Genomic DNA, 25,092 nt, shown 5'->3' on the forward strand with positions numbered 1-25,092 from the left:
CATGGGCAGGGACCCTTTCTGCTCAGAGCCCTAACCAGCCTGGTCTTGAACGCTTGCAGGGATGGGATATCCACAGTTTCTCTGGGCAACATCTCCCAGGATCTCACTACGCCCACAGTAATTAATTTATTTCTAATATCTAATCTAATCCTACTGTCTTTCAGTTGGAAGCCACTGCATGCTCTTGTATAAAGTCCCTCCCTATGTTTTCTGTGCACTCACAACTACCAGAAGGCTGTAATTAGGTCTCCCCTTCTCTTTTCTAAGAAGAGAGAAGGTCTCCCCTTTTCTAAGAAGTAATTAGGTCTTCCCTTCTCTTTTCTAGGCTGAAAATTCCCAAGTCTCCCAGCCTTTCCTCACAGAAGAGTTGCTCCATCCCTTCGATCAACGTGGTGGCTTCCTCTGGACTCTCTGCAAGGGTCCGTGTCCTTCCCGTGTTGGGCACCCCAGAGCTGGATGAGTTATGTCCTGACATTACTGCACTGATCTGCTCAGGTTCAACCCAAAACAGACAGACTGAAAACAAGCTATTTGTAAAACATAGTTATTGTGATGTGCCGTGGGGGTCTAAACATGCCAGACAACCTTCCCACAGGGATGACTGATAGCTGGATCATATAATAAAGACCGATTCATAATTGAACAAGAAGTAATGGGCTCAAGCTGAGAGAGGGTGCGTTTAGATTGGGTACTAGGAATAAATTCTTCACTCTGAGGGGGGTGAGGCCCTGGAACAGGCTGCCCAGAGGAGCTGTGGATGCCCCATCTCCGTAGGTGTGCAAGGACAGGCTGGAAGAGACTTTGAGCCACCTGGTCTAGTGGGAGGTTTCGCTGCCTATGGCAGAGAACTGGAACAAGATGGTTTCTTCCATCCCAAACCACTCCGCCATTCCGTGTTTCTACGTTTTGCTATTCCCCAGATGGTTCCAGTGTGGGGTTTATTATGAAGCAGAATCTCTGCCTGTCACCGCTTCTATTTCTTTCCCCGAAGAGGGCTAAGAGCTGGCAGACACAGGACACGTTCGAACACACAATGCCGGCTGCAGCAGCCGAACCGGCGCTGTCCTGGTTTGCCCTCAGGGACGGCGACGGGAGCCGGGACGGCTCCGCCCGTGAGGGGGAGTGGGCGTGGCTTGGTCAGGGGCGTGGCTTGGTCCGGGGGCGAGGCCGCCCCGCCCCGCCTCCCGCCCGCCCGCCCGCGCAGGCGCCCCTGAGCGGAAGTGGCGCGGCGCGGGGAGGCGGCGGCGATGGCGGAGAAGTTCGACTCCCTGGAGGAGCACCTGGAGAAGTTCGTGGAGAACATCAGGCAGCTCGGCATCATCGTCAGCGACTTCCAGCCCAGCAGTCAGACGGGGCTCAATCAGAAATTGTGAGGGGCCGTTGTCGGGGGCGGGCCGGGGCGGGCTGCGAGGCCTTTTCCCCCTCCAGGCCCAGGGTGGTGCCTCAGGGCTCTCTCGCTCTCTGCCTGGGTATCGCTGGCCTCGCACCCACCGTCAGGGGCGGCGCAGCGACCCCGAAACCGGCTAAACCCGACCCGTTTGTCTTCCCAACAGGAATTTCATGGTGACGGGCTTGCAGGATATCGACAAATGCCGGCAGCAGCTTCACGATATCAGCGTGCCCTTGGAGGTTTTTGAGTAAGTCTGTGTGTGCCTGGAAGTGGGGGCGTGCTGCAGTCGGTGACTCGAGGTAGCCTGGCTTCGCAGCGTGGGTATTTTGGCTGAGGGCTGCTTGTCTCAAACCCGGTCCTTCTGAATGCCTCATTAGAATGTGGGCAGGCAGAAGGAGGTCAGAAGTACCTTCTACCTGTGAGAAGGCAGAAAAGTAGAAGTCATAAAATATATACCTGTCTTCATAGAACCACAGGATGCTTTGAGTTGGAAAGGACCTTAAAGCTCATCTAGTTACAGCTCCCCTACTGTGGGCAGGGATGCCACCTACTAGATGAGTTGCTCAGAGCCCTGCCCAGCCTGGCCTTTCAGACTTTTTTTGACTTCTGCATATGTAACACGAATTCTGCCGAATTTAGTGATTTCATAACATCACAGAATGGGTTAGGTTAGAAGGGACCTTCAAGAACATCAGTTTCTAACACACCTGCCATGGACAAGGACACCCATTTAGTAAGTCAGTTTTCTTTTTTAAAAATAAACTTTTACACTAGATTAGGATCAGGATTTAAAGTTCCAAGTGAAAATAAAGTAAGTCAGTACTCAGGTGTTTAGTTTCAGGAATGGCAGTCTGGCAGAAAATTGCAACATTAAAAGAAAAATGAACATAGAGGAAGAGCTATACTAGAGAGCTTTTGTGATATAGCTGATAAGTTAATTTTCTGGTATTTCTTCTAGGTCCAGACATTGCTGGTCTGCTGTACTTCAGTGTGCTACTGGCTGTACATTGCTTTTTTCAATTGGGCTTTTACTCCAGCTGTAAATTTGTGATGACTCTCTTAAAGGTTCTCTCTTGCGAGTTGCCCTTTGCCAGGAATTGCAAAACAAAATTGCAGATGAGTTTGCTGATACAGTAGTGTTAATTTTTTACTCATCACTGTGTTATGTCTTCCTCATCCTTGATTTGCTGGGTGCCATATTCCCGTGTGCTTAATGCTCACCATGTCCTAACTAACTCACTTCCTAGTTATTGCTCTTCCAGTTGCTTGGAAAAGGACCATCTTCCTCTGATCATCTGTGCTTATTGTTGGTAGATATATTATATTTTTGTGTTTTTAATACTTCATTCAAAGCTCTCCTGGCTTTCTGGAAACACAAGTTTGCTGGCCGTGGCCTCGTCCTTGAGCTGCCTTTTGTAAATTGCTGAGTTTAACTGTGATGGTTTTTAAAATGCACATTTCAGATAATAGTGGAAAGAAAAAGACAGCAAGATGAGTAATTCTGTACCTTGGAGAGCTTCCTAGTAGGAAAATAATCATTTAGCAGTGTCTTTCTGTTTTCAGATACATCGATCAAGGCCGCAACCCTCAGCTTTACACTAAAGAGTGTCTGGAGCGAGCTTTGGCTAAAAATGAGCAAGTGAAAGGAAAAATTGACACTATGAAGGTAAGCCAGAAATAATGGAAGTATAATGCAATAATGTATTTGATCAGTTTTTACTTTCCTGCAAATGTGTATTTTTCAATTGTGCAGTTATTAACTTCTGTTGTTATGTCATTTGTCTTACAAATTGCTCTGCATCCCTGTATCTTAATTGATGCTGATACAACCTGCTGAGGAAAGGAAACCTGTAGTTTATCCCACAGTTGGGGATGCAGCTTTCACTGTGATTTTATATTTATTAAAACTATATGTAGAAGTAGAGATATTTTATTTGGGTTTTTTTGCAGGTGTGGAATTTCGCTGTAATTTGCTGTGTGCAAATTTAAAAATAAGCAAACAGAAGGGGTATTTTTTCAGTCTAGAATGGATAGTAGAGGTTTAAAATGTCAAATATGTTCTATAAACATCAGTCAGTCTTAATAAAATTAGTGAAAATGCATGCCAGTGCTTAGGGGTTTCTGAATTTGTACTTTCATTTACTATGAACCTAAGCGTTCTGTGATACCTGGAACTACTGCAGAAAAACACAATCAGAAAAGGAAGTTTAGTGAGTTCTGAGAATGTTCTTTGGCTGAATTTAGTGTGGAGGATGACAAGTGGTACTGCAGAATGTGGACATATGAAGATAAGTCCTGAGCTTCTTTTTCTTTTCTCTGTGCTTGTGAAATTGTGTACTTGTAAAGCAGGTGTGAGTTGCTTTTTGAAGGTGGAGTGGATTCCATATCAAATCGAGAGGACATGTCCTTAATTAGCTTTCCTTAATAAGGTCAGGCAGGTATGGGTGCACCAGTTTACTAGAGAGGTCCACCTGCTTTGAATTTCTTATGAGAAAATGCACATGAATTTCTGGGAATTTATGGACATTCTAGTTTGCCTGGTGCATTCCTTGTGGATTTCACTTGGGCATTTTATGTGAATTTTGTAAATATAACTTTCTTTGTTTGTGTAGTTTTGGGGGTTTTTGGGTACTTCAGATCACTAAGGGGTGTGTTGACAGACATGTCTGTTCATCAGGTAATACTGCTTGATGAAATCTAAATAAATTTTCCAGATGATGTATATACATTTTTTTTCTCTTTCCAGAAATTTAAAAGCCTGCTAATTCAAGAACTGACAAAGGTGTTCCCAGAAGATATGGCAAAGTACAAAGCTATTAGAGGAGAAGATCCTCCTCCTTAAGTTGGCCTTTGATAGCTCTAAAAACATCTTATAAACTGACACCATATTATGAAAACATTGCTTGGAGAGAGAGAGGATCTAAGCCCTCCTAAGAACTGTACTAAAAGTGGCAGTGGTCACTGTAAAGTAGCTTGATGGTTGTTCATGGTTCTGGTCTGAAGCTGCTGGATCTTTCTGAAGACTTCTACTTAGTGATTGTGGTTGAAACTTCCTATGGTAATCTGCTTTTCTTTCCTGAAGGGTTTGAGAAATGTAATTGGCTACAGGTCATCAATGCAGAGCATTTCCCACAAAGTGCATTTCCATAGCAGAAAAACAAGGTTTTTTGTTTTCTGAAAAGTGTGCCTCAGGATTGTGGGCTCATCTGGTTGTTTAAGAGAAATGCATTTATTACACTTGATTATTTTTCATTTGTAAACTTCAGGGGTTTATTACTGCAGTACGAACAGTTGACTGCTTTTGTCTTGCCAAATTCTACTGAGCAGGAGCCTGTCAAGGGCTGCAGTTCTCATGTGTCATAATTAGTTGCAGCCAGGAAAACCTTCAGATCTTTTGTTCTGGGAGCTGCAGTGCAGATGGCTAAGGATATAAAAGTGAGCATACCTAGGGACTAGCTCCTCTACAACTTCAATATTTTGTACAGTATTTAATGTAAGCTTTTGTTTATTCATTTTCTGTAAGCAGGTTGTTGAATAAAAATTTGAAAAAAATTTAAATCCTGACATTTTTCTTTTGTATGCTTCTCTTTGGAGTGTGAACTGAAAGCTGTAAAAAAAAAATAGCATATTCCTCAGTTCCACACAGATAGAAATAAAATGTGTATCAAAACTTGGCTCTTAAAATTTTACACCTGAAGGTGGTGTCAGCTTGGTTATTTGGTTTTATGATGAAAACCTCCATTTTAGTACCTGAAACTGGAGATTTTGGGATCAACGATTGTCACCTGAAGTCCTAGTTAGCTGTGAGCTCGCCTGTGGGATCTGTAACTGTTCATACATAAGGGAGCCCCAGTATGGAATAGGATGGTGGCTGCTCATCCAGGGATCAGAGGTTTGTGGAATAGGTTGAGTTCGCAGTGGGAGCAAGAGGAGCCCTTTTAGTCTTTGGTATTCATGAAAGTGGAGCCCTTTGTGCCTATGTTTGTTCTCCCAGATCTATCTTGACTTTTTGTGTCAGCAGATTATTTTGTTGCTTTAACTTTGTTCTGATTGCTAAATTGAGTGGTTTTGGGCTGGAGCTCCAAAATAGCAGGCCTGCCTAGTTTACTAAAGACTTAACAGGGGTTTAGGCATGTTTGGAATTACTGGTGGCATAGTTTGCACACCTGAAGCACATCTGTGCTCAGTTCCCTGCCTGAAGCACAGCCCATCTGTGATGCCAGGTACCACCAAACTTTGACATAGCAAGAGGAAAAACAAAACCAGAAAACTAGGTGTTCCTTTTAAAATTTGTTACCTTCTAGTCTAGGTTAATCTAATTGCTGCCTGATATTACCCTGCCCTGCACACTTGCTTTTCCTTGTAGTTGTTCCACCTCTAATCACTTTCACCTCCTCAATTTTACTGTATGAACTTGGAAGAGAAAAGTGACAAGGAAAAGGCGCTCCATGTTCGTGTTTGGCTTAGCCTGGATTGCCCTGGGTCCCTAGGAACTGTTGGGGCAAGGCCTGTGGTTGCCAAGTGGGATGTGTATAGGACACAGGTGAAGAGGATTTTTCGTGTGTGTATAATGTAGTCGAAAAAGGAGCTTAACAGCAAAATTGTTGACAGCAGGCAGGGGAAACAGTATTTAAATGATAGTTGAGAGAACATTTAGGAGGCAAGAGGCCTGTAGATACTGGTCTGGATACTGGAGTATTCTGTCACCTTGCACTGACACCAGCTTGTGTGTCAGATTTGGTGGAGTAGAACTCTTTAAGACTGGTGCTTCCAAGAAGTCTTACTTATGTTTCATGGATTCATAGAACCACAGAATAATTTGCATTTGAAGGGATCTTAAAGGTTATCTAGTTTCAACTCCCCTGCCATGGGGGAGTTGCTCAAAGCCCTCTCCAACCTGGCCTTGAGCACTTCCAGACATGGGCATTCACAGCTTCTCAGGACAGCCCATTCTAGTGTTTCACCACCCCACAGTGAAGAATTTCTTCCTAATACCTCACCTAAACCTGCCCACTTTCAGTTTGAAGCCATCACCCCTTGTCCTGGGATTAGCTTGGAGTTGAGAGAGCCATGAGGGATAAGCAGCTCCACAGCCCAGAGGCCCTGAAAATGTGTGAAATATCTGCTCTGTTAATGTATTGATTTATTGTTTTCATTAGTTAATGAATTAAGTGCCCAAGGCTGGCCACAGTGATGATGGCTACCCCCATAACACTGACACCCATGCCTGCTGATGAGAAGAAGGTTTCAGGCTTCTCTAGCTCAGAGAGGTCATTTACAGCCAAAGTGTGGATCACGTGCTTTCCCTGGATATCTAGGTAGTTGTGGTAAACTACCTGATGATGACTGGGCTAGTTAGTGGAGATGGAGGATTAGGGCATAAAATTAGGTCACATCATCACAAAATCTCAGCTGCCTGTGTTTTGTGAGGAATCTAAGAAAATTTTTTTTTGGGGTGGTGGATATATACATTAGGAATAAAATAAATTTAAAAAAACCCAACCAGAGAAAAACTCTCCATTAAGTAATCAGGTTTCATGTTCTGCTCAGCTTCTGTTCCAACTTTTTGATACGTTCTTATTCTATTGTTTTATGCTTGCTTCCTTTCAAGTTTCTGGGCTAGCAATTCAAAATATTACTATTGCTGCAACTGCCCATATTTAGCATAATATAGAAGAGAGGTAATTGCTGTATATTGTATATTATGTTTGTCTCAGACAAGAAAAGGTGGCCAGAATGAATGTGTATGAGTATATAATGTAGAATGAGAATTGCTAGAAACAATGGTGCTTTTCATTTCCAGTTGCATGTGGAACAGAAAAATCCAATCTAATTTTTCTCATTTTTTTAATTGGTTCTCTGAAAAGGAATTATTCTGAATTATCCTGTTGTCTGCTTTGTTTGATGATAACCTTAGAGGCATTTGGTGAAGGAGACTGTTAGATCTTTCCTCTTTCCCACTCTCTTACCTGCATGGTTGGAGGTGAGATGGAATTTTTTTAAGGGTAACATTAAAACAACATCAGCCAGGCAGCAAACCTTCTAAAATAGATTTTTGTTTCCCTTTAATTATCTCAAAGGAAAGTTTGAAGCCATTCAGGTTTCAAGTGCATCCTTGGATTTTTAGTAAGATTAATAATATTTTGGAAATAAAACTGAATGTGTAATTCAGTAATTCAGGTAATTATTTTTTTGTCAATTATCTTTACTACATTCATTGTGAGATGAGAAGATGCTGGATAATGCTGCTCAGTACACAGCTCTTTAAAATGGAGTGCGTGCTCCTATACTCCATTTAGGATAAAGTCAGTGTAAAATTCTTTTGCTCAGGCACAGAAAGAAATGGATCAAGGAGATGCTAAGGATTTTGCTGCAACCTGTTAAGGCTCAGCATCCTCTCTGTCCCTTTTTTTACGGGAAGGAGAAACAGTTGGGTGCCCAGCCTTCCCCTGTCCTTGAAACATTTTTTGCTTAAACCTCCTTGTGAAGAACAAGTAATGAAGAGCTGTGCGGTCTGACAGAGACAGACATAGGTGCTACAGGAGTTGGATGCTGCTCAACTGTTGGTTTATCCAACCTATAGCTCTTGTTAATTTGTTTTTTTTTTTTCATGCAGATCAAGGCACTGTCATTGTTAGCCAGTTCTCAGCGTAAGATGAATCACCAGTGTGCCTGAGACAATCTGTTTCTCTCATACCACTCAGAAAAGAGTCTCTTGATGGCAAAAAAGTCATCCTAGGCAGAGCAGTTTGGGTTTCAGTGATTGACCTTTCTAATTTGGTTGGATGAACTGCTAAGTGGGGGGAATGGTTTGACAATTTCCCAGATATTTCATATAGTGATGTTTTTAAAAATTGTTTTTTTGATGAGTGCAGCTCCTAAGTGATTGAAAGTCCTTATTGTGTGATTCTAGCAGTTACCCCAGGTACTCTATAATCTCATCTTTGACTCTCCTCTGATCACAGAAATAGAGCAGATAAACTCTGCAATCCACTTCTTTTTGCCCTGAGTGATCTTTGAGATTTTAACTAGATCAGTTAGAAACTACTCACTGAACTTGTAGTTTTACTGAAACCTTGCTAAATAAATGTATTTAAAAGGTGAATTTTGTAAACAAAGACTTAAAAAATGTGTAAGAAGTGTTCCAAACACTCAGCTTAACAGCAAGTTCATAATAGAGAAATATCCCTGCCAAGAATATTTCGGGATACTCATGTTTCAACACAAAGTCATTTCTTACTCTACTATGATTAATAGCTGCAGCGTTTCTGGGCAGGTGCCAGATGTCCTTCCAGCTCTGCAGAGCGGAGAGCCAAGGTGACATGAATATCTGCCCTGCTCTGAGAAAACTGTGCTTGCTGCATCTATTTCAATTACTTCCATATGCTTAAGATCCTTCTGTATATTTTCTTAATTAAAGTAATGGAGAAGCGAGCACAGAATAAAGGATACTTCTGTAACAGCTCTTGCAATTATCTTAAGTCAGTAATCTGTATTTTCTGTATTGTGACATATTTCATACTGAGAACTAGATTGTATTTAGTCTCAACAATATGTGATGCAGACAGTAAAAATGAAACATCTTTCTACACAGTATGAAAATTTCCAAAACAATTCTTTCTCGTGTCCTGGAAGAAAAGTCCCTTCATGTGCTAAGGAATGGCACTTAAGTTTTTTTTCCTACAGACCTGACATGAATCTACTTTCATTACACTATACAATCAAATATTCCCCAAAGGAAGGCAAAGCTACTTTTATATATAATCTGGGAAAAGGTAATTCAAATTAGTGTCTTGCTGCATTATTTAATAAGTTACTTGGGTGATACTTATATCATTTCTGCAGGAAAAAAAAATAGCATGCTAATTGTTGACATTCATAAACTTTTATTTGGAGTGTTACCAGGAATTCAAAATTCCTGTGTCTATATAAATATAATGGCATATACCAAGCCACTTCTGTACCATCATTGAAATTATCAGTCCTTGTCAGTAAACAAACAGAAGCTTGTAATTGTCTCTGAAATCACTGGTAGGTCCCATTTTTGTTGAGAAAATATTTTACCCTGAGCCACCTTAGAAACACACTGCTAAAGTAAGAAATTTTCATTTAAATATATGAGAAATTCCATTTTCAAGCTTATTATTTGTTTTAAAGTATTACTACATTTTCAATAATAGACTATTACCTACTATTTTATTACATTTGACCTATACTTTTTGAGACATTCTCTGATTTGGTCAAAGCATAAGACCCAAGAAGTTCCAGCAGATAAAAATGGCTTTGAATAGCTCTCTGATCAAACACCAGATGTCACTCAGTCTAAGATTATTTAATAAAATTTGCAGTCATCACTTATTAGGTTACAATACTTAAATGAATAATTGAATAGGCATCTGCTACTCAATAAAACAAAAGATGGATTCAGTGATACAGCACATCCTGTTTAAGAGAAGTGTGTGAAAGAACATTTCTTCTTTCGGAGACCTTAGGTCTAAACGATGTGACGTTGCTTTTTACCCAGCCTGGAAATTTCTCCTCTTACACAGCACACTGCAGAAGACACATAGCTTCACAGATACACTGTTTCCTTGGACTGACTTTCTGCTTTTATATAAGTGGACTTCCTATAATTGCTCTGCTCTGGACATGACACGTAATCTGTCGTCTCTAGAGGCTGATACTCATGGTTGCAGAGCATTATGATTCCAAGAAAAGTCTAACTTGCTTAGATGCTCTACTTAGATTTGAGTGGAGGGCAAAGAACCCTTAGTACATGTTGAGTGAGTACATGTTGTAACTCACTGAGAGCATGGTGAAAGAAAAAGAAAGGAAGTCATTAGTAAACATCTTTTTTTCTCTCATCTTTTTGGCTCCAAGATTTATCACAGAATCAATTACAAAGCTTGCCATGCAAATATTGGTGTTGCTGTTACCTTATATCATTATCTGAGGAACACAAACAACCTAGGGAAACATCACAGGCATGTGAAGAGAGGATTCATGGGCAGAGAAAATTTTGTGCCTCAGAACAATGGAGCAGTACACAGCTGACTGACTGGCTATGCTTCCTTAGTCTCCACTGATTTAGGATGCGTAGATGGAGCACTTGGGGGTGTGGTTTTGTGGTGAACTTGGCAGTGCTGGGTTAATGGTTGGGATCAATGATCTTGAAGATCTTTTCCAACCTTCACAATTCTATGATTCTGTGACATCATCATCTTGATATATATTACATTTGAGCTTTATAAGTCTCAATTTTTTTCCTCCATGAATTTTTGGGCTGTCCTCTGAATGCCTTTAAACTGCAACATCTACAAAATCTCAGAGCAAGGAGTTCCGCGGGTCATATTTGCATTATGTGAAGAAGTCTACTTTTATCTGTTTTTTTATCAGTAATCCACTAATTTAATTCTGAGTGCTTGCATTGGAAGAGGTATGGAGAACATGTCTCCTTCTCTCCTCTTCACTTGTGGTTGTATAAAATACTGCAATATTCCCTTCCCAATCATATTTTTTCCTGGCTTCAGGCTACTCAGTTTAGCTGTTGTGAATACAGAAACCTTTGTGTGCTTCAGATCATACTTGCTACTCTTCTCTGAACTGTTTCCAATATTCTCTTCAGTTTATTTAAAACCTGAGATGCTCTAAGAGTCTTTATGAGGTATCTCGTTGAAGACCATCAGGAATCCAAACAGAGCCTGTCTATGCATCTTTGATGTCTGACATTCACACATGCTGTTGGGCTGCTCCAGCAGCCCTCCCTGTATCTATGTAAAGCCTTCCCTGCACCAAAAGCAGTGTTAGCTTATTTCTAATACATACTTTCCTTAATATATAATCTTGCTTTTGCTGTTCCTCTATGATTGAAGTGTTCTTCCTTATTTCAGGATTACAAATGTAGCTGGCAAGTCAGATTCCTTACCTACAAAGATATCTGCACACACTGTATTTATCCAGAACCATGCCATTTAAGGCAAAGACAATGTACACAGCTTTTAAGCAAACATTTGCATAAAGTATATGTCAATTTCAATTCACATATAAAACCCTCCAGTATTTTTTCAGAGGATTTGTCAACATTGATAGAATGTTTAGAAATCCTCTTTTCTAAATGATGAGAAAGGAAAAGGACTTTAGCCACATGTGCATTTGCTGGATCAGGTACATGTGCTTTTCGAGAGTAAATATTAAACTGGGAGTTACAGAGACGTTCTCCTTTGCACAAAGATCCTCTAGCATAAAACCATATTGCTGTGCCTAAGACATCTTGCTGCTGATATAACATTAAGTTTAATTTCAAAACAGCTTAATAGACTGAGTTTTAATATTGTAGCCTGTTAACTCACCCCTGTAAGCCATCTGGGAACTACATCAGATGCATTTTGAAAAGTACAGAAAAAGAGAATTTCTATCTCACAGCTCTGGCATTTCCTTTTCTTATCTTCTTATCTGCACTCTGGGGCTGGTCAAGTAAACACAGACACATTTAAATGAATATGTAAAAGTTCAAACTATCATAGCCTGCGGTTGTACAATCATTTAAACAACCACAGCCACATGTTAGCGATTATGTGTAAACAGATACAAAAATAGTGTTTAAATGTACAGGTATGCAGTCATCCAGCCCTACATAACCTGGAATTGTGCATCTGTCAGGTTGTAATGGTCCCATGCCACACTGTGCATATCATGCAGTACTGACATTTTCTCATGTAAGAATCCAGGAGTCCTTTTTTGAACTATAATTCTATATTCTCTACTAACTTTTATTTTTATAAGTGACTATATGTACTATGTGTAGTGATACTGAACATTCTCCAGGAAGCCATGGCCATTATTGTAGCTCCATGAGCTGTAACAGCTGCTTTATTTACTCAGTGCTTTAGCAATTTCATACAGATTAAAGCCCCAGCACAAGAGAGCTATTAAAAATTGAAAGGAATTATAGCAATTTTGCTGGTCTGTTTTCTCTAAGTGATCTGGTAAACTGCAGAGCTAAAAAACTGCAGAACAATTTCCACACAATTTTGTCCAGTTGTCAGTAGAATAAGAGAGGGTTGAAGTGGGTCCTAATAATCAAATACATGGTTAATGGGATATGTATTCCCATCAAAGAAGGCAACCTGAAGACTCATCAATAATTATAAATTGCTGCAAATTATTGAAGCTGGTTTATCTCCTGGGAATAGCAACAGAAAAAAGTATTGCAGAGGCAGCAGAATTTGGGGAGATGTGATGATGAGGCAAAAGGCTATTCTGGTCCATTTTTATAGTAGCTGTTTTTGCAACAGTCCTGAGGCAGCCCTAATAAGGGCAGGATGAACGATTTTGATTTGCCTGAGGAATAGACAATATTCTCCCATTCTTCCATTGGTCTGCATTGACTCTTTTCACTAGAATGAAAATCTTGTTTAATTTTGCATCTTTTACAATTACTGTGGAACTGAGGGACTCAAGGGCAGGGATTGATTTACTGCCTCTTTAGTGTTTAGTTGCACTGACCAACAAATTGCTTGCTCATTTCAAAGGACTGATGTATTTTAAAGGAAGATGCTGTCCTATTGTTGCAGAGAGAATATGCAAAATTGACTGGATTTTTTCATACAGTTGAAGCTCTTATACAACAGCAACTTTTAGTATTGCTGCAACTAGGATAAAAAAAAAAAAGAAAAGCAAAACCAGAGTGACTGTAAATATTAAACCCAGAGAATTCAAAAGAAGATAAAGAACTTAATTAAATACTTATGTATAAGGCTAGAAGAGACAAGACCCTATTACCAGCCCTACTACATTCCTGAGAAATTCTTATAATTGGAGAGCATAAGGTTTCACTCAGGCATTCTTTGTCTTAGTTATAAAAGTTGAGCTAGGCTAAAATACTTCACTAAAAAGCAGACGGAGTCCAAAAGTAGGTTTTAGACACGATGGCTCTGATGTAAACTAAACCTTGTGACCCCCAAATTTATGACCAAGCTCTAGCAGTTATGTGCCTGATCTGAGCTATCAAAGTGATGACTCATTGTATCCCTTGTTTTTCTCTCTGTTTTTTCTCTGTGACTTATCCGTGTTGCTCAAGCCAGACAGGAACAAAGCCAATACCCTAAAAGAGTACGTCTTGTTAATGATGCTGGGAATATCTGTGAGGGGCAGACTGGGAATAGGGAGGGACAGAAGTCCATCCTGATGTCCTCAGCAACACCTCAGATAAACACTATCATAGAATTGTTCAGACTGGAGAAGGCCTTTAAGGTCATTGAGTCCAACCATTAACCCAGCACTGCCAAGTCCAGCACTACACCATACCCTAATTGCCACATCTACACAGCTTTTAATAAGTCCCAGGGCTGCAAATGTTCTGCAGCCAATCCTCTCCTTGAAGAGCTGCACGGGTAAAACTGAGATGCAGTGTAGGTGTGTTAGACTGCACCTACCTGAGGGGCCCCCAAAGTGCTCTTACAGTCCTGTCTGCAATTTCATGTCCCCACAACATCCATACCCGGTATCAGGCATCAGCCCTGGTATGGTCTGAGTCTAACACACATTCACCCTGTGCAGTGTTTTAAGTGAAAGTGCCCTTGGTGTGCAGTTATGTGAAGCAGCATTTGAAAACAGAACCCTACTGTGAAAATAAACAACTAGTCCACTGTCATCCAGAAAATAGCAGGAATGAGGGTGAGGCACCACCAAAGAACAATATTCCTTTCACAATATTCCTTCGGCAAATGTGGTTCAAGTTGCAGAATTATAAGGTGAATGTAAAACATAAGCGCAGGCCACAGGCAGAGGAGATGTAGGAACCAGGCTCCAGCTGCCTTCAGATCTGTTCCTCAGATAGCCTAGAAATGTTTTACATGTGCAGTACAGATAATCAGAAAGCATGCCAGCCTTAAACTGAAGAAGTGCTAAACTGATCAATATGACAAAATGTTTTGAAGCAGCATTAGCTTGCAAAGCTGCTCAAATCTGTTTCGTCGAGGCTGTGTTAAAATTAATTTTAATGCATTTTAGCAAGTGTGTCAAAAGAATTCTGAGGGAAGAAGTCTATTGATACAATCACTCACCAGACCCAGAGTGAACGGTTTTACAGCCTGGCATACAAAAACAACTTTTTTCTATTTAGCAAGATGCCCTAGGAACCAATTTTCTAGAGCCATTGTAATTGCTCCCCATGAAAATTGCAGGTTGTGTTCAAGAAAGGCTGAACACCAGCAGAACCTTTGTGCGTGTGCTCCACTTTCTGCCGAGCCGCTTTGGCTGCAGCTTTCTGAGCATCATATCTCATTTACAAGGTGACCCAGAACACAAAACCTTGTAATTAGCCTGAAAACCCAACCTGCTTTCTCTCCCTGCCTGCCAGCCCCCTCGCCTTCTGCCGCCCTTGGTTGCGATGGCAGCGTTTTCCCAACAAAGGGGGGTCTCATGCAGAAGGAGAACAGTGGAGCCAAGATATTCAGAGCTTTTGCATGTGGCCAGATAAATATTCATGATGCAACTGTGTGCTTAAGAGCTGCTTTTTTGAATTAAGTTCTGAGGCTATTGTTCACCCTCAAGTAATACCCAGAAGAAACTTTTCCTTATTTAAAAATAAATAAATTCCTAGATAGACTGCAAATGTGACATTGCCTTCCTTCCCCAAAGGAGCAATAAGGAAGTGCCAGGAGAGGAGGAAGAAGGATGAATCAGGTGCTGGCCCAGTGTAAATGGCTCTGTTGAGATCTGTAAAAGCTCCCCAGCTTTCACTAGGTGACAATTATCATTTGGCCCATCGTATTCATGGTACAATCAAAAGCAGAATTTTTCTAACTGATGAGAAGTTATGCAATGATCTATGTTACTTCTAAGTATGTGGTATGAATTTCTTACTCGGTACAAATCACAAAAGTCATAAGTAAATACTTACATCTGCAAATGTATTAAGCTGCTGATCTTCTATGAAATGATTTCACATCTTATCCTGTGTGGCTTTCTCTTTTTTCATGTCAGTGAATTTTTTTCTTTTCCATGAGATGGTACAACAACCAAAATGCCTGAATGTGCTTTAGCACCTATTTCAGCTCAAAAAAAAAAAAAAAAAAAAAAAAAAAAGAGTAAAACCAAAAAAAAAAAAAACAAAAACAAAAACTTACTCATGGATGATTTCAACAGCATTTTTTTGAAGTAGTTAACATCTATGCTGACTAGGGCTTGTTTTAGCTCATAAATCTTATAAGCATCAAAAAAGATGCTGTACCTTCAGCAGAACAGTGATTACTATAATACATCTTTCTGCCATAAACTGACAGAGATGCAGATACAAAAAAATAGAAGGACTTGAGTGATAGAGATCAACTTCGGGTTTGGTGACATTAAAAACATCTCAAGGAAAAGGGAAAAACTGAGGAAAGAAGTCTGCTTCTATCTGGGTATTCATGTTTGGATTAAGAATTTTGTATTTTTTAACCAGTGTATGAGTTTTATATGCTAGTGGCAGGCTGCTGTAAAGTGAAAGATTGAGAAGTACTCTATCACTACAAAGTACATTTTGTTTTCTTCTAAATAATACAAAGTAGACTGTAATTCATTATTGAAATAACAGAATTTACTTATTTTTGAAATTAATAACTTATGTAGTTGCTTAGCAACTCAGACAATACTAACATCCTTAGCCAGGTATAGAGCTCCTTTTCTGAATTTCTGACAAAAAAAAAAGCTTTGGAATAGCTTCCCTCCCTGTTCTGCTCTAAACCCAAGGCTCTCCCCTTCCTTTTCTCTCTGTACAAGAGGTAGCCTTGATTTAGGGGAAGTGATTCCACAGAATTGAAAACTGTGATGTGGCCTTTGAACCATTTATGAGGAAAGACAGCTCTGACTTTTGTTTTCATTAAATAATTTGGTTAATTTTAATAGATTTTTTTAACCTCTTCTTCGTCCTGAACCACACATGTTGCTGTTGTGATAGGATAAGCAGAAAAGTGGACTTCTTCATAGGATAGGGGAAGAAACTTTCCTTTCATGCTGTAAAGGACAGCTTTGCTGGGAACCAGGCTTGAATGAGATGTGTGCAGTGAAATGACAAGAGGAACACTTTTCAGCATCAAGGCAGAGCAATAGAACTGCCAGTGACGTGTAAGGAAGGAATTCTTCCATGGTGAGAGCAGTTAAGCACTGAAACAGGTTGACCAAAGAGGTGGTGAATTTCCTGCCTTAGCAATTCTCAAGACTCACCTGGATGACTTCCAGAATTCCTTTCCAATCATGTTTTTTGTGATTCCATCTACGGGACAAGTTATTTGTATTTTTCTGTGATTTCTGCACCGGGACACATTATGGATTACTTTCCCCACTGAAATACATTATGAGGATGACTAGGCCCCATGGTGAGGCTTAGGTAATGGAACAGAACATGAGAAAATAGGGAACATAACAAAAGAAACTGCCAAACATAACAAACAGCAAAATGAGCAGCTGGCAAACATTACAGTGTAACACCATGAAGAACGCTGGATTTCACAGCTGGTTATGGGGAACCGTGTGAGGGAAGGACGAGCTTCCCAGGTAACTGTAAGAGAACTGGAAGGCAATACTGGAAGTCTTTTTGGGGAGTGCAATCTTGGGAAAAAACCCTCAGTGTCCATGTTACCATATCAATAAACCTTGTAAAGGTTTGGGAAAACTTCTTCACAGAAAGGGTTTTCAAGCATTGGAGCAGGCTGCCCAGGGAAGCTGTAGAGTCACTATCCATGAAGGTATTTAAAATGTAAATGTGGCACTTGGGGACATGATTTAGATGTGGATTTGGCAGTGCTGGGTTAACATTTGGACTGGATGATCTTAGAGGTCTTTTCCAACCTTAATGGTCCTGTAGCATGTAAGGCTGAGATGTAATAGCTAAGGGTATCAAATGCCAAATGTGTTATGGATGTAGCAAAACTGGAACCAATGGAGAAAAAATGACTACAGTTGTTTATTTAGGAGACCAGGGTGGGGAAAAAGATGGATCAAGGTGCGGGCAGGAATTAGAAGCATGGGAAAATGGAGAAAAGTGTGGATAGATGAGGACAGCCATGCATAAACAAGCTTCTGGTTGATACAGCTCTCTAATCAAGTCCTGCTTCAACTGCAATTTCTTTTACCTTCTTCCTAAAATATTCTTTATTTTATTTTTCCTGTGCAGTCTCACTCTCTAGCCTGTGCTTTTGTGGAGAAATCTGAGTCAGCAACCAGAGAAGGGGCCATGGGTCACAAGGGTTCACAGTGCCCACAACAGGACAGCACAGGATGTAGACATCCCTCTGTGATGAGGGAAAGGAGGTTAGGGCTGGGGCCTACGAATTGCCCATGGGAAGTGGAAGACTTGGCAGAACTGCTTCTGGGAAGAGCTGATACCCAGTTGTTACAGTACTCATTCCTTAGTCCCTCCTCCTTCCAGGTGGGATGGGATCAGGCTGAATACCTCCATCAGGAACAGAACTTTGAAGGGCTGGATATAAAATGTTTTGCCCTGTTCAGTAACTGTTCTTTTAACTTTAATGTTTCTGATCCAAACATCATAGTACATATTGCTGGCAAATAACAAAAAAGCAGGAAGAGGGCTGAGGGAAAGAAGTATGCAGCAGTAGATGTTTGCTTATTCTTTTCTTAATTGCTTGGCTGCCATGGAGATAAGCATAGTTCACAGTTCCAGCAGGAACTACTGTTATTCTTGCACATGCAATTCTATAGCTCTGTGTATGTCTGTCAGACCTTAAAAATAAAGTATTTCAGGAGAGATTTGCTTTAGGAATTCCAAACCTCACATCTACAAACTGTATTGTCTTTCAATGGTCTCTCAAAGACTTGAGACGAAGGACTGTCTCTCCAAATATGAGGTTTTGAAATGAGTTTTGAAGAACAAGAATTTTGTCTGTGAGTTGTCATAATAATTTATTTGACTCTATGAGCTTTGTTCTGTGGTTTTTTTTTTCTTGTATTTCAGTAAGGCTTAAGCAGTTGAGCGAAAAGGGGGAGATGGTGGCAAACTATTGACATTTAATTTCATATGTGATTCCTCTTTCCATAGAGAACTCTTCCAGAAGGATAATTTCTACACTTGACATCTCTGGTCTGGTTCCACAGCTCGGAGGAGTATATCTGCATGTATTGGCCACTGTTTTGCTGAGGTTAGTGCCTCTGAAGGGCTTAATAGGAATATACTCATTCTCCCCATGTATTCTGATGCCTACAGAGAAGACAGAAGAAGGCTCTTAAGAGTCTCTTAAGCTCATAAGAGAGTTGAGGCAAGGCACGTGCTTTAAGCCCGGCTCTCAAAGTCTGTCATGCCTTCACCCAGGCCGGAGGAAAAGAACAGAGATACACAGACTGAGGTGACAGCATGAACAGAAACTGAACTACATGAAAGCACCCCAAAAAGCCCTAGAGCATAGGTTGAAAGAATGGCCAGCATCAATGGCCAATGGCATATGTGACAGAAATAAAATCAGGAGCAGCTGAGGAAAAGGCCTTGGCAGTGGAAGACCAGCACTCTGACAACAAGAGAACGGCTGCACAGCTGTATCATGTGGGTTGTGCCCCCTCATCCTGGAATTCCAGCAGGAAGACAGACTGCAGCCACAAGACACCTAAAATGAGGAAATAACAGAAAATGGGCAGCTGCCTTGCCTAACATTTTTGGAGGCTGTTGTAAGTGAATTCCTGAGGCAAAAGATTATGCTTCAGTAAGTGGGGACTCCTGAGGGGTACAGAATAAGTGGCCCAATACAGCTACCAGCAAGGAGATTTCAGAATGCATAGCAAGGATTCAGCAGCTGGCACATCTCATTCTTCATGTTAAGCAGAAGTGATCCATCCCATAGTACCAGTGTATATGTTTATATGAGTAAAATTGAGGAAAGAATGATAGGATGAGGGGAGAATAAGTTTTGTTTAAAATTAATATCACCTTTCTTTCTCATAGGGTTTTGTATTGATTTTCATTAATTTGAAAGGGTTACAGTCCTTGTTTTTTGAATATATCACTGTCATATTGGGTATTCAGCTGCTTCTAGGCAAGTGTGCTAAAACTTGAGCTATAGTTGCAATAAGTCTCTGATTCAATAATCAAAAATTATTCCAGACAAAGTAGTACAGGTTGGTATGCTGAGGGCTTTTCATCTCAAACTTCCTGGTATCAGGAATGTCCCACCCTTTTATTTGTGGGGGTAAAGGCTGATGAATTAAAGGAAGGTGGATGTGCACATGCAAAGGGTTGGATTGAGGGAGCAAGGATTGAGCAGTAGTACGCCAGTTCTGCTCACTCTAGTCTTACTGCAAAAGCCTGAAAGTGATCTCTGGCCCTTCCCTCACTCACACACATTTATCACATCCTGTGAAGTTTGGTGCAGAGAAAGGCTCCTGCTGTCAGCAGGATACTTGTTGGTTGCTTGCAGTTCAAGTTAGCCTGTGAGGTGCCGCTTGAGAAACTGCAATGAAGTTTCATGGAGTGAGTGTTCAAAAAGAGCTGTAGATTCTGATTTCCACAGGCAGAGAAACACTGTCTCTGCAGCATTGTCTCTGATGTCAACCTCAGGGTTCTTTTATAAAAGAGATGACAGAACTGCTTTCTCTACTCACTGTGTTCTCTTTCCTCCTTAGCTCCTGTCTGTGTACTGGGTGAGACTATGCACAACAGGACTTTAAAGAATGTGAATTGTTAGCATAAAAATATTGACACTTCTAGCCAGATTTTTTATGGCTTAGGCATCAAGCAAAATAGAAATTTTGAGAATATAAATTTTGAATCCAGGCACCAGGAGGGATAACTGGACAACACTTGAGTGCATAACTCCTTGCCTTGCTAGAATTATTAATGCCACTTCTTCCTTCCTGCACTTTGACCTTCTCAGAAGGTCATCTGGATATTTCCAGTCCAGTTTCACTTCTGAAACAAAGAGAAGCCAAGGTGATATGTATGTATGTTCATGCTTAACACAAATGCAGTGCTACTAACCTTGTAAATCAGAATAGAGGTGGAAATTATTTGATTCCCTCCTTCTAATGAAATAACTCATTCTTACTTTTACTTGAACACAAAGAAGCTTAAAAAGCAGCTGTAGCTCCAATGATCACCTATTTAATTACGCTTTCACTATGTAAGTCAGCATGCAAAGGGGACACCATAGGCTGTACCTGTAGAAATCACTGAATGTAACACTGTAACTTATTCTGCTACTAAATATATGTAACTTTATGAACCCCTAGCTCACCTTTGTGACATTCACCAGTTTTGTTGTAAATAATGAATTGCTGGGAGCATGTCTTTCCTTTGTGATAGAAGCCAAATGTGGATTATAATCGTAAGCATTGTAATTAAATGTGTATAGAAACAGTAAAACAATCCAAGCAAGGAATATTATGTACAGACAAGCAAATACACAAGCAAAATTATAAACATGTAACAAGCAACACATGGACAAATATAAATGATTGCAATGGAAACTGGTAAAGATCCCAGATCAAAAGCTATCAGTGGAGGCTCTCAGTACAGACAGATTCAAACCCACTCATCTGATGTTGTGTTCGAGTCTATGTGCAAAGAGGAAGCAAACCTTGTATATAAAGGCCAAGAAGTTATTGTTAGCAAAAGTAAAATCATAAGCCTAATTCAGTAATCATTATTGGTATAGATGTAATTATTACAGAAAAAAGATGATAGAGAAATAGGTCAGCATCAGCATACAGAGGTGGTAGAGCTAAAAGGCAAAGGTGTGGGTGGGCTGCCAGCATGGGGAGAAGGCTGTTCTATGGTTGTGTTCTTGCTGTTGTCTTCAGGAGTTGGACAGCTGTGGAGCTTTTGCCCCAGATGAGGGAATATTTTCCATATGCTGATGAAGGCATAGGTCTTCTCACACAGAAAGCAAGTACCTGTGTCCTATTCCTGCATCCAGCATCTCACTGCTGTCAAAAAGCACCCCGAAGTTTGGGGCTGTTTCTGGAAGAAACTGCTTGACAGAAGCAGGAATGGTCTGTTCAGACCCATGTGAGTGTGCCTGTGGGCAGAGTGGAGTGGCTTTAGTGACCTTCAGGGATGAGCATGTTGCCTCACCTATAGAGATCTGCAGCAGAAGGCTTTGGATGAGTTTGCCTAGAAAAGGAAGACCTTAAAGGCAGTGGTGGAGCTCAAGAAGAGTAATAAGTGTTGATGGCATGTGACAGAAAAGGTTCTCAAGACGTCAGCAGATCTCCATGCAATGCCTTTACTTACCCAGATGGAAAAAGTGCAGGAAAGACAAGGGGAAGGTGAACCTGCTCTCAACCAAAGAGCAAGGAAAGACTTCAGTCCCCAGACAATGCTTTAAACCTGCAGGAGAAATGTTGCTGGTGATCCCAGAAGTGTGACTGGTTATTGTCAGGGTGAATAGAGACTCAGAAAGTTTCTTCTACAACTACTGCACTGATCTCTTCAGTTTCATGTCCTGTTGTTGACACTTTATTTGTTTTTCCTCTCCTCATTTGTGGCATTACCCAGGTGCTCTGCCAGCCCATATCCTCTCAGCTGGACTGCAGACCTCCACCAAAAGATCTGGGTGTGGACCAGATCTTTGCTTATATGTGGGAGAAAAATCTGTCAATACAATGGAAATCTGTATTGTTTATTCATGGAAATAAATATGAGAATGCCTTCCCTCTATCTGCAGCATGGCAAAGCCATAAATTGACTCACATAACTATTTGTGTGAGTTCTTCCATGCCAACTCACTGTGGTCAGAAGCTGCTAAGGACCCATGTGCTTACTGGTAGAAATACTACAGAACTTTATTGGTTGTAATTTTTATTTTTTTAAGTCAAGAGAAGGAAGAGTGTTTTAAAAAGGGCTGACAAGTGCTAAAGACAAGGTCAAAGTCATCCACTGCTGTCCCTTTGTCCACAAGTCCAGTCATTTTATCATAGACAGCAATCAGGTTGTTCAGGCATGACTGATGCTTGGTAAACCCATGATGACTCTTCCTAATTACTTTCTTCTGTATGGGCCCAAAAATGTGCTCCAAGGAGCCTTGGTCCAGGGTTTTTGCAGGCTGGCCAGCCTATAATTCCTGATCCTGGCTCCCAGATCCTTGTAGACACTCTTGACCCCTCTGATCTCCTCTGGCAGTGTTACTGGCACCCATGTGGATAAGCAGCAGGGGGTGATAGCCCAAGATCCATGGTAGTTCTTCTGCTGTACCTTGGATCTGTGGCCCTGGCAAGCCATGAATGGATCTAGATAGCAAGCCAAGGAGGCAGATGGGGGCTTCTGTCCACCACAAATGGAAACCTACCACTACTGTCCCCTGCCATTGCTTCCTGTCAATAATATGTGGTTTGTGCATGGACAGCTTGGATGCTTCCACAGGTGCAACATTCTGCTTCTCTCCTGCTACCAGGTCATCAAACCTGTTCTGCAACTGTCCTGAAAGTGGAGAAGGAGCCACCTTCCACATGCCATAAGTCAGGTTAGGCAAATCAATTGTACTTAACTCAGTCAAAGTTGTTTCTTAATTACCTTTCCCTTTGATGTTTCACATCACAAAGACCGAGCTCATGCATTAATGTCTCACTGCTACTTGTGGCCAGTCTTGATTCCTTGGTTAAATAATAACAGGGAAGTCAGTCTACAGTTTCCAAAAATGCATGCAAATCCTTGAATACCTGAATGGTTTACTGTCTCCAGCATTAAAATAGAGGAGGAGGAGGGTTATTCCAGATAACACCATCAGACCATCTCCTTCAGTAAGAAGGCTCTGAATACTTGTCAGAATGCAGGGTTAGTAAACACCATATGCTAAGGATACTGCAGAGTATGTTTCAAATTTGGATACTCTTGCAACTGTACTTTTCAATTCAAATGAGTTTGTGAAGTTTGGGGATTATTTTTGTTGCTTACCTGCTTCTAATTTAGCTGCTATATGCTAACTGCATAATAGTCTCCATATTGAAATATTTGTGGATTATTGCATTCATTTTCTATGTTATACCTGCTTTTAAGGGCTTTTCACACATCTATGTTCTTCACTAAATTAATAAGATAGGAAGAATTTAATTTGGATCCCAGGATGTGGGATTAGTCATGAATAAGTTTTGCAAAAAAATCTTTTGAAACTGTAAAAACAAGAGAGAAACTTACAGTGCATAGATTTTTTATTGAAATTTCCTGGCATGTTACACAAGTCTTATCTTCCCATTTTGTAATACCACTTGAACAAAAACACCCAACCTCATGCTGCATAGCTTATGCAGAGTGTAGTACAATTTTTTAAACCACAAGACCAGATTCGTGGACCTTAAGCATAACTAATGCCTGATTGTGAAACCAAAGCATATGAAAATCCAAACACTCTCTCCCCACAAAAAGCAGGCAGGCTTTTTTGTGAAGGGAATGGGGCTGGTGCAATCATGCCTCATGCACAGCAGCCACATCCAGCTCTGCTCCTGGCAACCTACAAACGCAGCAGCTAGCATTTTAATTACCTTTTTATTTCGAGAGACCTGAGATAGCAAACAAAGGTTTTGTGAAAAAACCATGACCGGTGCCTCACCAGTGCAGATCCTGTCTTCTCCTGAAATTCCATTTCTCTTTTCCTGGTTGTGGGGCTCCCTGTTCCGTGTGTGCTTGTGGGGTTCTGTGTGCAGCAGCTGGGGAGCAGCCGTGGGTCACAGGGGGCCCCTGTGTTCTGGAGGCAGCATCCAGAGCAAGTGAGAGCATGTGTTGGTGTTCTCCCTTCCAGCTGCCTTCCAGGCAGTCTGCAGTTCCATTGCAAACAGCTCGTGGTGCCAAAAGCTAAAGAGAGGATGTGGCACTTCCAATCCAAACCTTTTTTCTTTGTCCCTGTCTCCCAGCTGCTATGTCCCAAACAGTCCGTGGCCTAATGACTAGGCAACTTTTTGAGAACTCAAAAACATACAGTCCCCATTCTTGCACTCTAAGGCAGCAGAAAGAATGAGCCTGAGTGCTGAATTATGAGGGAAATTTTCTAAGCACTGTTACAGAAGGATGATGGAACACTTCTCAGCAGCTGAAGATCTGCCCTGGAAGCCTCCAGAGAAAACTCAGACTTAAGAGTCATACGTGTACTGAATATTCTCCATCAGCTTACTTTAGGCAGGCTGTAGCTGTTCCAGGTAACTTTCATTTGACTAAAAGAAAAGGTTTATGATTTACATATTTACATCCAAGCAAATCCCATCTGGCTCCATGTGTAACCAGCAGAGAGATGGGTTCAAGTTAGCTTGAAGCAAATAATCACACCAGGTTGTCTGTCTGAGTTGTATCTTTAGAGCCAGCATTTGGATGCACCTGAACTCTCTTCGTGTTCTCTGTAGGGAACTCCTACAGCTCAAAACCTGCTTCTCAGCTCTGCTCTGGAAATTAGGTAGTTTTACTTGACTTACTCAACTGCTTTGGGGAATTTACCCATGTTTCGCGTTCTGGAATCAGGCTGGTGTCACTTGTGCTCTCTTTGGGAAGATGGAATGTGTGAAAATATTCAAGGCTGTGAGGAACTCAAATGTTACAGTTGTGTTTTAAATAGCAGACTAGAGAATCACTCTTTGGCCTGTAAAATTAAAGTTATTCTTGTCTAACAACTAGAAAAATGTGACATCTTGCCACTATAGCAATTTTTCTTCCATCTCCTCTTTCCCTATTGCCTCCTCCCCCTGTCCACTCCCAAAATAATTTAATTTCTAATTGCAAATGCTTTTCAGTG

At 40.9% G+C, this 25,092-nt stretch overlaps 1 protein-coding gene across 1 annotated transcript; it reads left to right on the forward strand.

Annotated features, from left to right (window-relative positions):
- The first annotated feature begins 1,192 nt into the window (after positions 1–1,192).
- MED10 (mediator complex subunit 10) lies at positions 1,193–4,954 on the forward strand. Its single transcript, XM_009097820.4, has 4 exons — positions 1,193–1,369; positions 1,554–1,637; positions 2,954–3,056; positions 4,137–4,954. The coding sequence occupies exons 1-4, from the start codon at positions 1,248–1,250 to the stop codon at positions 4,230–4,232; spliced, it is 405 nt and encodes a 134-aa protein (XP_009096068.2). The 5' UTR covers positions 1,193–1,247; the 3' UTR covers positions 4,233–4,954.
- The last annotated feature ends 20,138 nt before the right edge of the window (positions 4,955–25,092 follow it).

The sequence above is a fragment of the Serinus canaria genome, chromosome 2, assembly GCF_022539315.1.
Source record: "Serinus canaria isolate serCan28SL12 chromosome 2, serCan2020, whole genome shotgun sequence".
Lineage (NCBI taxonomy): Eukaryota > Metazoa > Chordata > Aves > Passeriformes > Fringillidae > Serinus > Serinus canaria.